The 14003-nt window shown below is 40.4% G+C and overlaps 1 protein-coding gene across 5 annotated transcripts in view; it reads left to right on the top strand.

Moving 5' to 3' along the window:
* SPTAN1 (spectrin alpha, non-erythrocytic 1) overlaps positions 1–14003 on the top strand; it is a 45898-nt gene that overhangs the window by 16679 nt on the left and 15216 nt on the right. For 3 of the 5 annotated variants that reach the window (XM_030961735.1, XM_030961736.1, XM_030961734.1), the window contains exons 13-35: positions 93–170; positions 345–500; positions 846–1050; positions 1178–1359; positions 1635–1878; positions 2198–2320; positions 3032–3249; positions 3968–4060; positions 4390–4524; positions 4919–5067; positions 6430–6489; positions 8626–8824; positions 9394–9498; positions 9987–10010; positions 10364–10399; positions 11395–11442; positions 11773–11864; positions 12021–12165; positions 12279–12460; positions 12627–12726; positions 12849–13046; positions 13171–13317; positions 13857–13960. In XM_030961735.1, the coding sequence (XP_030817595.1) occupies positions 93–170; positions 345–500; positions 846–1050; positions 1178–1359; positions 1635–1878; positions 2198–2320; positions 3032–3249; positions 3968–4060; positions 4390–4524; positions 4919–5067; positions 6430–6489; positions 8626–8824; positions 9394–9498; positions 9987–10010; positions 10364–10399; positions 11395–11442; positions 11773–11864; positions 12021–12165; positions 12279–12460; positions 12627–12726; positions 12849–13046; positions 13171–13317; positions 13857–13960 (3023 nt within the window). The remainder of the gene's footprint in view (positions 1–92; positions 171–344; positions 501–845; positions 1051–1177; positions 1360–1634; positions 1879–2197; positions 2321–3031; positions 3250–3967; positions 4061–4389; positions 4525–4918; positions 5068–6429; positions 6490–8625; positions 8825–9393; positions 9499–9986; positions 10011–10363; positions 10400–11394; positions 11443–11772; positions 11865–12020; positions 12166–12278; positions 12461–12626; positions 12727–12848; positions 13047–13170; positions 13318–13856; positions 13961–14003) is intronic. The other 2 variants (XM_030961738.1, XM_030961737.1) reach the window with 1 other exon arrangement.

The raw sequence follows: 14003 nt of genomic DNA, 5'->3' as shown, positions 1-14003 counted from the left end.
CTGTGATAAACTTTGGGGAATTGATATACTAAGCAAATTTGCACAAGCAATTTCTATTACACCAAATAAATGGAAACTTGTTTTCCCTCTAGGCATTAGATGAGTTTGCTACGAAGTTGATTCAGAATAACCACTATGCCATGGATGATGTTGCTACACGCAGAGATGCTGTAAGTATCCAAAATACATTTGGACTGTAGGCGTTAAATCTTGTTCTGCTTTATTATTTTACATGGTTTGACTTCAATATAGGATAAGTCAGTGGAATTGTCCCAAGAGGGATACAGTGATGGTTCTTACGAGCTTGAAGAATTTAAAAACCTTTTACTTTCTTCTTTTTTCAGCTGCTGAGCCGCCGAAATGCCCTTCATGAAAGAGCCATGCGCCGCCGTGCTCAGCTGGCGGATTCTTTCCATCTGCAGCAGTTTTTCCGAGATTCTGATGAACTCAAGAGCTGGGTTAATGAAAAGATGAAAACTGCAACTGATGAGGCCTACAAGGTAAACACAAAGATTAATGGTAGAATGCTTTTAAGGCAGTACTAGGCTTAATCAGTCTAATGACATGAAGCAACATCAGCTAAAATGTTGCTGATAGTCAGTGGTATTAAAGGCAACAGGAGGAATTGTGTAGTTTCTTCCTAGCCTCAAGAGGCATTTTCCCATCATGCAGTAATTGTGCCTATCCAGTAGCTTAAGGATTCTGATTTAAGGCATATTTTTGGCACGAGATCCTCTGGCTACACCGTGGCATGTCTATGAACGTTGTCCAATTTCAAAAATCCTTCAGAGATCTTTGGGTACTGGTTTTGCATTGAAATGTTCTATTTCTTTATTCATCTGTAGGATCCATCAAACTTGCAAGGTAAAGTTCAGAAACACCAGGCTTTTGAAGCAGAGCTGTCTGCTAACCAGAGCCGGATCGATGCCCTGGAGAAAGCTGGCCAGAAGCTGATTGATGTCAAGCACTACGCATCCGATGAGGTGGCAGCTCGCATGAATGAGGTCATCAGCTTGTGGAAGAAACTTCTGGAGGCCACTGAGCTCAAAGGTAGGACTTGCTCAGGAGTATATGGGCAAATTTCTAGAGAGTTTAGCTGGGAGAAGACAGGAAATGAGTTAACTTCAGTTTCTACTTGACTTACCTGTCCTGTTCTCCTCTTGCCTGTCTCTCTCAGGTATAAAACTGCGAGAAGCCAATCAGCAGCAGCAGTTTAATCGCAATGTGGAGGACATTGAGCTCTGGCTGTATGAAGTAGAAGGACACTTGGCTTCTGATGATTATGGAAAAGATCTTACTAATGTTCAGAATCTTCAGAAGAAACACGCACTGCTAGAGGCAGATGTTGCTGCCCATCAGGTAAGGAAATAATTTTTATTCCTGCCTTTTCAGATCTGCTCACTCAAAAGATAGTGTTTTCAGATATGCTCAGTCAGAGACCTTAGCAGGTCTGGTTTTTATAATGTTTTTAGATTTGGGTTTTACAGTTTGCTTATCAGAAATAATTTTGAACTAAAACATAACTTGTATGTCTCTGAAAAAATACCTTTATAACTTTAATAGAAATTAGCTTCTCAGTCACTGCAGCCACCTCACAGAAATTCTGACCTAATGGTGTCCCTGATCAATTTTAGGATCGGATAGATGGCATTACCATCCAGGCCCGCCAGTTCCAGGAGGCTGGGCACTTTGATGCTGACAATATCAAGAAGAAACAAGAAGCTTTAGTGGCTCGTTACGAAGCTCTGAAGGACCCCATGGTGGCTCGCAAGCAGAAACTCGCAGATTCTCTTCGCCTGCAACAGCTTTTCCGTGACATTGAGGACGAGGAGACCTGGATTAGGGAAAAAGAACCTATTGCAGCTTCAACAAACCGAGGTTGGTCCATCCTGGGATCTCTAGGATTCAGATGTCAGAATTACTCTGTTATAAATTGTATCTTTATAGAACATTCTCTGAAAATTTCAGAGCTGTTTGGTGTAATTAACATCGCCCAGAGTTATATTTGCCATTGCCCCTGGCTCTCTGTTATGTTGCTTATATAATTGCCATGGTAACATACTTTCCATAGTACTCTGTCCTCATTGTTAGAGTTCTCTCTGTGCAAGTTTGTGTATTGCTGGCTGCAGCTGCCTTGAAATTTTTGTTTCATCTAGTGACTCCGATTTAGCTGATTTAATTATTTTGTATCTTTCAGGCAAGGACTTAATTGGTGTCCAGAATCTGTTAAAGAAGCACCAGGCTTTGCAGGCAGAAATTGCAGGCCATGAGCCTCGCATTAAAGCAGTCACACAGAAGGGAAATGCTATGGTGGAAGAAGGTATGTCTCAATATTTTTTAACTCTGTCAGTCTTTTGTTGTCTGTCCCAGCACAGTTAAGAATTACTGCCTGATTTTATCCTGATAATAGGCATGTACCTGCTAGCAGATTGAACTCCTGGTCATCCTTTCACCTGAAAATAAAAATAGGTTCCTAGATGGGAACCTGTCTGAATTTTGAGAGTTCTCTGTCTACTCTTGATGAACACTTATTTAGCAATTTTGTGCCTATTGTATTTAGTCTCTATAAGTAAATCTGTTAAAGGGCTCTATGTGAGGTACGTAATCATGATGTGAGGGAAAATTCTTTACAAAAACAGTAATTCTCGCTTTTAAATAAATAGGCATCTTTATTTCTGACTGGGTGTTTTTAACATGAAAATTTAAAAAAATATCCTGCAGGTCTGAAATAATATTTGTCTGCTGCCAGAACTCTGGAAAACGATGACCTTTTCTGTTTCATCATTGAGAAATGTTATGATGTGTCTCATTTTATTCCTCTTGATTAAGATATGCTAGTACAGCTTGATTTGCAGGTTGTGTTTTCCAGTCTGAGGCAAAAGGACCAGCTGAGTTATGTTTTTATAATTCTAGTCTAAATGGACTTTAAATTGGACTAATTTTTTGACCTTGAAGAATTACAAGTAATCTTTTAATGTCTATTACTTTTGTCTGCTGAGGTCCTTCAGTTCCCTCTCCTTCTGTTCCATAGGACACTTTGCAGCTGAGGATGTGAAAATCAAACTGAACGAGCTGAACCAGAAGTGGGACTCTCTGAAAGCCAAAGCATCTCAGCGTCGGCAGGACCTGGAGGATTCCCTGCAGGCTCAGCAGTACTTTGCTGATGCTAATGAGGCCGAATCCTGGATGAGGGAAAAGGAGCCCATTGTAGGCAGTACAGACTATGGGAAAGATGAAGACTCTGCTGAGGTATTTGAGATTCTTGTTTAAATCAATTTTGCATAAGTACAGTGAAGATTTGTCCAATGGTAAAAAATAAGCTGTGATAATTTCAGTATTCTTGAGGGTGGATTCTTGCATCAAGCAAGATTTTGGCTCTTAGTCAAAAGATGACATATTTTTCTGTGTCAACATGAAATTCTGCTGCTCAGTATATTAAACCAACTGTGAGAAAGCTTTACCTCTGTATGCACTCTTTTACAGGGTTTTGTTTTTTTTAAGTATAATGAAAATAATATCAGCAAATTCCTCATGGGATGAGCATTTCAGTTTGAGTCTGGTTTTCAGCAATTCATTGGCCTGGAAGTAATTTTTTTGTCTGCATTTGTTTTATTGATATCATTCTGCAGTCAAACACCACATCCCAGGCAGTGCTGACTGACATTTTATCAACATGAAGTGCAGTTTAAAGGCACACTTTAAACTTACCCGTATCACTCTGGAAATAGTTCTTTCTGGTCAGAACAAAAGAATGTTGCTGAGATAAGGTAGAGGCAAAGCACCAGAAGCATTAGGCCTACTATCTAGCCTGTGAATAAATAGAAGTGATTATTCCCATGAGAGTCACAAGGCTGGCAGCTCTGAAAAAACCCCATTCCCTTTGTGTGGAATCAAAGTATATATTTTAAGCAGAGGCATATTTGTAAAATGGCAAGGTGTGCATGTTGTTGTTATCATCCACTTTCAGGCTCTTCTGAAGAAACATGAAGCTTTGATGTCTGATCTCTCCGCTTATGGCAGCAGCATCCAGGCATTGAGGGAACAGGCCCAGTCATGCAGGGTAAGGAGAGATGCCAGTCATGTACCTAAAATTCATGGGTCAGCAAAAGGTAAAAACAAAGCTCAATAACAGTTGTTGGTTTTGGGAGGTTATTGCAGACTGTGCTTGATTTTCTCAAAAAAAATAGCAGTCTGTTTTTATAATCATAAGACAGCTGTATTGTTTTGAAGTAAAGCAATTTAATGTGGTGGTTTTCAGGGTTTGAGCTCAGACAGCACCTAAAGTGACCCTCCAGTAGGTTTAACTAAGGCTGCAGTCTATTCTAGGACAACAGCATTGATTGTAATAAACACAGAGCGGCTCATTTTTTCTTGTGCTTTTTTTTTTAGCAACAAGTTGCTCCCACAGATGATGAAACTGGAAAAGAGCTCGTTCTGGCACTCTATGATTACCAGGAGAAGAGTCCCCGGGAGGTGACAATGAAGAAAGGCGATATCCTCACCTTACTCAACAGCACCAACAAGGTGGGTTCTGGCCTCCTGCTTTGCTGCTGTGCTTGGCTCTCTCAGTGCTGTATGTTTTGTTTGGTTTTGGCACATTTAGCCCATGTCCCCATTCAGCACTTCAGCTGAACTTCACTTCATTTCCATCACTCCTCTATAGCTGCCAACTTCTCCAAGACAGGGCACATGTCTGTGAGAACTTTAATTCCCTGATGTGAAGGAACTTCTGGCCAAATACAAGGGGAGACATCTTCAAAAGACTGTTTGAAATGATCTCCATAACAAGAGCAAACTGTTGAGAGCATCACTGGTTTCCTTGTGTTAATAGAAGTCTCTGATTTGCAGCATTCAGTTGCCCAGCATTCTTTATGCTTGATGATGTCCTCACAGAGCTTTGTGGTTTTTTTGCTTCCAGGACTGGTGGAAGGTGGAAGTCAATGACCGTCAGGGGTTTGTACCTGCTGCCTATGTGAAGAAACTGGATCCTGCCCAGTCTGCATCCCGAGAGAACCTCCTGGAGGAGCAGGGCAGCATCGCGCTGCGGCAGGAGCAGATCGACAACCAGTAAGCTCTGACTGATGAGATGTGACACTGCCAGCATCAGCTGGCTTGGCCTTTACTTCACAGATTGCCACCAGCTTAGGTTAATGCTTCTTACACTAGGGAGTAATTAATTGGAGCAAAACAAGGGGCTCCTTTGCCAGAGTCATCAGATTCAGTTGCTTTATTCCTACTCTAGATTTTCTTGTTGCTTTTCCCATTTTTAACCGTTAAACTCATGACACTAGAGCTCAACTTACTGTCTGACTTGAGTATTTTGTGTTCCTTTTGTTGTTGTACTTAACTACTTAACTTGTTTGTGAATTATATATGTCCTAAGCAACTCTTGTATATGTAGTTGTCACTTCTTAACGTGTGATCTGTTTTGAAAAGCTTTCTTAAATTTGATTCCATTAAGTACAGTGCTCTCCCTATACAGGGCTGCCTCTGAAGGTGCCTTCCTTATGAGCTGGGGCTACTTTGCTGCTAGCTCATCACTTTTTTTTCTGAAATGTGGTGCCACTATTTGTTGCCATTACAGGAGCTAAAATGTGTCCCCCCCTTCATTTTTTTTTCAACTTTTATCTTTTTTTTTAAAAGAGCAGCATATCGTTTCAAGCAGAAAACTGCAAGGCTGCTTGGTAGTGACCTTCTTAAAGCACATGGCGGCTGGAGATTAATTCAAGCAAGGGCTGTGGGTGATAGCTGTGAGTGCTAGCCCATCTTATCAAGCCACTTGAAAGCTGAAGCTGAAAGTTTTCTGTGTACTCCCATCTGTTTGCGCAGCTACGCTGTCGTTCTGTGTGAGAATTTCTTCCCACTCAGTTGTGTTGAGTCATCAGTTATTACAGTGCCATGCAATAATTACTAGCCTTAGCTCTAGAATTAAAAAAATAAAATAAAATCGCACAAAAAACCCCCACCAACCCATAACAAAAAACCTTTTTACCAGCATGAAGAAAAATGCTGGAGAATTGTGGCACATTGGTCAGGATTTTAATAATATCATTATTAAATATCCCTTCAATCCCTATCAATATCCCTCCATGGGTTTGCATATGGCTTTTAGTAACTAGAACAGGGTGCCTTATTTTAGAGCCAAGGAGGGGGGACCACCTTTTAGTTTCCAATCCCATGGCACAATCATGAGGAAATGAGGAGACCTTATAGAGAGAGCTCAACTGTACTGCTGAGGTTTCTTTACATGAATTGTACTCCTGATCTGATTTGCTTTGCTTCTGAACAACACCTAATTTTCTCCATTTAAATGTGAACTCTTACCCATCTCCTACCACAGACCAGCCATGGATGGAGCTGCTGCTTTCATTATTTTTGTTAATCTGACTAATTTTTCGCATGCATTTGCTGTGCTCCCTGTCTGTGCAGGACTCTCATTACTAAGGAGGTCGGCAGTGTCTCTCTGCGTATGAAACAGGTCGAAGAACTGTGAGTAGGATTAGCCCTTTCCTAAACCATGCTGTCTCCACACTGTCACTGCTCATCTTCCCTTTGTTTCTTTCTTTGGGAATGCTGCTCCAAAAAGACGTGAAGGAGGCCATTTCTGCAAGGAGGATTAGTTTAGATGAATGTGGTGGTCTGTGTTTCCTCTGTTCCTCACAGCCAGCTGCTTATCTTGCTGGGCACCTCTGTGCTGCTGAATTGGTTCATGTTTATTCCATCACTCTGGTTTTGCTTACCAAAGAGGCTTTAGGGATATCTGGACTGTTTTTCTTAAAAAGCATCTCCTGCATTTTCTGAGGTGCAGATGGAAATATTAGCTTGTTTATATAAATATATATAAAATACATCTATCAAGTATTGGATCACATCTGAATGTCTTAAGAGTTTAGGCAGGGTGGGGCTGTCATGGTTTATCATATAAAGTAACATTCACGCTGGGTACTCAAAAACATTATTTATATAGGGTGATTATTCCTTCATTTTAACATTGACTAGATTTTAAAACCTGTGTTCATGTCTCCTGGAAAAGATATCAAGTTTGCATTATACTGGTGGAAGTTGCTGGGAGATCCAAAGCCACGGTGTTCATTGGCTGTGCCTGGCTTGTCATAGCAAATGTATTTCTTGAAAATTAAAAGTGACACTTCTATGTAAATCTCTCAAGTGTTGCAAAGCAGCTCTGAGGTTAGGTTTGCTTCTGAAAGAATTTTGCCCCAGATCCTCTATGAGCTTTACAAGTACTTAATACCTAATGTTGTTTGCTGAGGCAAACAGCTGCAGTTAGGGCAGGCTTCAAAACAGTGTTTTCAAGTCAGGGTAGAAAGTTTCTATTTAAACCTAATATGAAAGATCCTTAGTTCCTTTCTGCCCACTCTTAAACTACAGTAAACAGGAAGCCACAAAGTCCCTGCTTCCATGGAAGGAGAGCTGATTTATCACTTTGGTAATACCTGTATTACAGCCCAGGATACTGAGGATTTTTTTGAAGGGACTTTGTCATCTCTGAGCTGTTGGTTAGGAAAATGCTGCAGGACGGCACTCCTCAAGCTGGGAGGTTGTAACTGCTCAGTCTGTGGCCTTGTGCTTTGGGGTGGGAAATGAAAACATCCCCATTTGAGGCCCTGCAGGTACCTCAGCAGTGGTATTATTTGATTTAATAACATCAGAAGGAATGTGCTTAATAATGAGAATCTATTGCTGCTGTTGATCATTGTGGTAGACCAATGTCCAAACTGATTCAGGACATAAAAGCCCTTCCAGATGCAGCTAAAATATCTCATCTTCTGGAAGACTTAAAGTAAAAATGAGTATTAAGAGTGTGTTTTTTCTGAATGCAGGATTTTAAAAAACAGGCATTATGCAGTGCTAGAGAGATTTATAATTCAGTATCAGTAACTGCAAAACTGCTCTTGGCTTTTTTCAGCAATAGCAAAAGTTCTTGTAGGATCATCTGTGTCTAGTTGATTACAAGATGATTTTAAATAACTGGCTGGTTTTAAGAGGTTTATTTGCCTGTGCAGACCAATTTAAAGATTTTTGAGGTTTCACTTTGTGTCTAATGTAAAGGAGGAGTTACATCACTGATGTTGAGAATTCCACAGATAGAAAAAGCATACATGAAATCAATTTCATGGATTTCTCAGTTGAATATAGGTGTGTTATCAAAGAGTCACACCTTGCTTAAACATTCAGCAGATTTTGTACTGGCAAATGGCTAGTGAAGATGCTTATGTCCTAAAGGTGGGGGATTTTCATAGCCTGATGGCGAACTTGATGTACTCTAGGAAAATATCCCTTGGCAAGCAAGAGCCTATGGAGTCATTCCTGCCCTGCAGTGATCCTGTGGTTTAAGAGCCTACCCCAGTCTAGGCTGTGATTTGGGTTTGCATTTGCCCAGTGAGGTGTTGCATGTGAGAATTCTCATTTTGGTGTGCAATCCATGTGGAGGAGAGACATGGACAGCCTTCATTCCCAACTGCACATGAGTAGCTCATCCTGTAGCAGAATAGGGCATAAATTCAGGGATTCCCCGTTTTTGGGGACTCCAGTACTTAGGAAATTCCTGTGACTGGATTCAGTTCCATCTGATTGTTCCCTGCTTTCCTTTCCTGCTTGTCCCAGGTATCACTCTCTCCTGGAACTGGGAGAAAAACGTAAAGGCATGTTGGAAAAAAGCTGCAAGAAGTTCATGCTTTTCCGTGAAGCCAACGAGCTCCAGCAGTGGATCAATGAGAAGGAAGCAGCACTCACCAGTGAGGAAGTGGGTGCTGATCTGGAGCAGGTGGAAGTTCTGCAGAAGAAATTTGATGATTTTCAGAAGGTATATTGTGATGCTGCATAGTGTGTGTGTTAATTTTGGCCTTTCCCTTCAGGCTTTCTGATCATGTATCCATGACAATTTTTCATAGCTGAGGGGGAAACATGGCTTTGATTGGACATAAAATGTCCATAGAAGGCATATATGAATTTTTAAATTTAATTTTGTGAGGACAGAGAATCTCATATTAAAGTGTCTTCAGTTTGATTACATTCCCCAGGTTGCTCCGTGCTTCTCAGCTCCTAGAGAGCTGAAACTCTCTTTCAACACTTTGCAGTAGAGTCTGCCAAGCTTTGGAGGAATTTCAGTTTGTGTAAAGCATAACCTTCAGCTAAGTTATTCCTATTGAAAGGGAAGATGCATTTGGTTTCCATCTGTAGAGTTATTTCCCTGAGATATGGAGGGTAAAAAATCTGGCAGCTGGGATTCCCTGGCCCAGGCTGTCTGGGAATTCAGGGTCACTGTGCTCAATTCCTGCTGTTCACACACTGGGCTCTCCTGGGGAGCCACCTTGTTCCACATGTTCTGCTTGGGTGAATTTTAATGCTGGGATATTTCCCTGTTCTTTGTAGGATCTCAAAGCCAACGAGTCACGCCTGAAGGATATAAACAAGGTTGCCAAGGACCTGGAGTCAGAAGGGCTGATGGCAGATGAAGTACAAGCAGTACAGCAACAGGTGCTTTTTTCTTCTGCTTTATTCTAATCTAAGAAGCAAAAGATGTTCCTCCTTTCTTTTGTCTGTTATCTTTGTCTGGCATTGCAAGATTCAGGCTTTTTTCTAGTGTGGCCATCCCAAGAAAGACCTTTAGAATTATATTCTGTAATAAAAATTTTTTTAGGAATGGAAAGTCTTTACAATAATATTAAAAGTCATGGAGAATCCATTCATTAACTTTGCTTCATATGAATTTGAAATTTAGCATTTACTTATGCTAAATTTCAGGAAAATGGGTGAGGACTGCTAGGGAAAAAGAAAAATAAAGTAGAGTGCAATTCAGAGTGGAGGGAGTTTGTGGTTTTCTGTTTTGGTTTGGGTTTTTTTTGCCAGCTTTTTACATACTTGTGCTAAGTAATTTTATCCTGTGCCAGCTAAGTGTGAAGCATGTTGGATAATCATTCTTTCTGTTAGAAAATAACAAATTGTTTGTCCTGTCTCCTTTGCAGGAAGTCTATGGGATGATGCCCAGGGTAAGTGTTGGTTTCTGAGGTGGGTGGAATGGCAATTGTAACAGGTTTGGGATGTACAAGGAGAAGTTCAGCCATAATTGTAGTTCATTTCCATGATGGAACTCACTAATGACTTTGAATGGACATTCAAAGATTATCTTATCTATGATCCCTTTATTTCCCGAGTGTCTTGCCCCACATCACAGATCTCAGCAAGCAGCATAATCCAAACTGATACAAATACTTGCATGAAGAAATGTACTGAACTCCTTTAAGGATTGAACACTGAGATATTTTCAAGTTTTTTTTACTGTATTCTGATAGTTTTAGATTCTGCTTTGTATTTAAAGCTGTTTCTTCACATTTTCAAACAGGATGAAACTGATTCTAAGACAGCCTCTCCTTGGAAGGTAGGTGTCATTGCTTAGTAGCACACAACAAGAAAATAAAACAAAAATTAGCACATCATCTTTTTTACACCATTTGCTTCTCCTGTACCATAGAAATTCTCAACAGCCTGTTTTTTACCTCTCTGCCACAAAACTCTGTTTAGCTTTGAGCTTGTAGTATGAGGGTTTCCAGTTTCTGGGCAGTAGATGTTGAATAATCCCTTGTTCACTCTCCATGAGTTCTTTGCTTTCTGCTTGCTACAACAAAAATGTTTTTATTCCTCAAAGTCAAAACCATTTATGTCAATACTTCTTTAGTAAGGAATATGCTGTATCCCATTAGTCATCTCCAGCTTATTTACTACAATAGTTAGAAGAAGCCTTTCTCCATTCATTAGAGACTTACAGTGGAAGAGCTGTCACCTGCTAAAGCACAAAAATATCTTCAATATTTTTTAAATTATCCAACACTGTGTTTCCCTAGCATTTCATTCCCATGTTTTATGTCTTGCATCCACCCTGTTAGACTTAAAGCTGCTTGTACATCTTTTAAGCTGTAAGAATGTGGGGAAACCAGGTTAGTATGCAATATTTTGACAGAAAATGCAGCCATGTTGCCAGGAACTGGTGACTTTTAAAGTATTTTTTTGCAAATTACAAACATGTACATTGAATTCTAAGAGTCTTATAGTAACTTAGCAAACAGATTTTGGGGGTTTTTAATTAATGTATTGAATGTTGCCTTTAAATTTCCTCATCTTTGTCCTCATTAAGATTTGTTTGCTTTAGTTTACACTAACATGACAGTGCTTACTTGTGAATTCTGACTGTTCTTACTCTGCTCTATAAGACCTTAGGAATTACAGCCAGTTATTCTTAATTGCTTTTGTAATTTACTTACATTCTTTCTTAGTGGTTTCTGTTTGGTTTTTTAAGGACCTTTCTTTCAGTCTGGTTGTGCTTTTGGTTAGATTTGACTTCAATACTATATTTTTTATTTCTGCTTTTTCACACAGTCTGCACGTTTGATGGTACACACTGTGGCAACCTTCAACTCAATCAAGGTAATTCCACAACTTTCTCTGACCTTATTTAGAACTTGTGAACATTTTTTACCCTCCTTTTCCATATTCTTTGTCTATCATTAAGCTTTATAAACTCTTTTGAATCAATTTATTTCAAGAAGCATTAGTATATACAGTATTTGCTTCTCAAGTTACATCACTATCTTATATACATAAAATAATTTGGTTTTACAGCTCAGGAGAAGCCCTTCAAATTTTTCTATCTAACTAAGCTGTCTGAATTTGTGCATTCTTCTGGAATGAAGCAGAATTAAGTAACCTTTACCTGTAGTGAAAGGCCAGTCTTGACTTTTCACTTCCCTCATCCAGGAGCTGAATGAGCGCTGGAGATCCCTGCAGCAGCTGGCAGAGGAGAGGAGCCAGTTGTTGGGCAGTGCCCACGAGGTCCAGAGATTCCACAGGTGAGAGGTTTGTTTGGTCTTAACTCAAATGCTTTGTCTGAAAAGAATTCTAAAATATAGCAGGATCTGTTCTAAACAAATCATATTCAATCCCCAGCTTGTTCAGTGGAGGGTGATCTTTTAATTCCCTTTTTGCTTTTTCTTCCTTCAAATCAGAGATGCTGATGAAACCAAAGAATGGATAGAGGAGAAGAATCAAGCATTAAATACAGACAACTATGGGCATGACCTGGCCAGTGTTCAGGCTCTGCAGCGCAAACATGAGGGCTTTGAGAGAGACTTGGCAGCTCTGGGAGACAAGGTGAGATTCTGAGGAAGAAAACCCAAAAGCTTTGTTTTTATCTACCAGAAATGATTGGACTATAGCAGTTCTCTCTGTCTTCACTGTGTTCACTTCCCTTTCTGTAATCCCAGGTGAATTCTCTTGGTGAAACTGCCCAGCGTCTAATCCAGTCACATCCAGAATCTGCTGAAGATCTCCAAGAAAAATGCACTGAGCTGAATCAGGCTTGGAACAGTCTGGGGAAACGCGCTGACCAGCGCAAGGAGAAGCTGGGAGATTCTCATGACCTGCAGCGTTTCCTCAGCGACTTCAGGTAGTGATGTGATCCCCCTCTCAATTTGTTTATTATTAGTGAAGTATACGTGGCTTATTGTTCCACAGGAATATTTCTGTGAAGGGTTCAGAAAAGGACTGTTCTCCCTGTTGTGACTTATTTCAGTAGAGAAAGGGAAAAATGCCCTATTACTGTGTGTTCACAGGGACCTCATGTCTTGGATCAATGGCATCCGGGGCCTGGTCTCCTCAGATGAACTCGCAAAGGATGTGACTGGAGCTGAAGCTTTATTGGAAAGACACCAGGTATGTCAAAGAAAAGTGTATATCAACAATGCTTCTTTTTTTCTGATACTTTCCAATTAGACTTCCAAAAATAGATCAGTTCCAGCTCTGGTTATTGAGCAGCACATCTCTGCCCCTTGCAGGAGCACCGCACGGAAATAGATGCAAGAGCTGGCACTTTCCAGGCATTTGAACAGTTTGGACAACAACTTCTTGCCCATGGACACTATGCCAGCCCTGAGATCAAGGAGAAACTGGATATTCTGGACCAAGAACGGACAGACCTGGAGAAGGCCTGGGTCCAGCGCAGAATGATGCTGGACCAGTGCCTGGAACTACAGGTACTCTGCTGCAGTTTGGATAAGAAAAATAATTCCTCTTTTCATTAAAAAGTTTAGACTTTCATGGTGATAACAGTGCTCTTGAGCTGTCTTGCTCATGCTTTGGATTTTTTTTTCTCCCCAGCTGTTTCATCGGGACTGTGAGCAAGCTGAAAACTGGATGGCTGCCCGGGAGGCTTTCTTAAATACAGAGGATAAAGGAGACTCCTTGGACAGTGTGGAGGCACTCATCAAGAAACATGAAGATTTTGATAAAGCAATCAATGTCCAGGTGAGAATTGTAGCTGAAGTAAGGGGAAAATAGTTTCCTTTTTCTCATGTGAATCATTAGCAAAAGGACTTCTGCTATGTATGGCTTCTAAAGTTCAGTTCCAAATATTCAGCCATGTGGAATTTGCTGCAGAAGTTTTGAAGCAGCTTGTGTAGATCAGGATGTATTTCATTGCTTACAAACAGTGTAGAAATAGTGGCAAGTACTTGTGTAAATATACTGATTTGGAATTACTTTTTACCTTTATTTGTGGCAGAAAAGAGTCTATTTCCAGTTTCTTGTAGCAGAAAACTGTCTAGATTTATTGAGAGATCCATACTGCTGAAGTTTTTAGTCCAAAAGAGCTTTTTTTCTCTAAAAGCCACAGGTGAAAAGTGTTCTAAGTTAAACTCTGCAGTCCTGCAGAAGAGAGACTTCCTTCATAGGGTCCCAGTAATGTAAATTTAAAGAAGATAAAAAGGCTTGTTCTGTTCAAGACACTGCTCATCATTTGACTTTAGGAAACCACAGTTCTAATTCATGGTTTCTGGTTTGAATAGGAAGAGAAAATTGCTGTCCTGCAGTCCTTTGCTGACCAGCTGATTGCTGCAGATCATTATGCCAAGGGCGTCATCGCCAACAGACGCAACGAGGTCCTGGACAGGTCAGTGCTGCCTGGGAGGAGAAGGCAGATGCCTGGAAATCCT

Source organism: Camarhynchus parvulus, chromosome 17, assembly GCF_901933205.1.
Source record: "Camarhynchus parvulus chromosome 17, STF_HiC, whole genome shotgun sequence".
In the NCBI taxonomy this organism is placed as follows: domain Eukaryota; kingdom Metazoa; phylum Chordata; class Aves; order Passeriformes; family Thraupidae; genus Camarhynchus; species Camarhynchus parvulus.
Note: the sequence above shows the minus strand (reverse complement) of the source record. Positions and strands in the feature narration are given on the sequence as shown.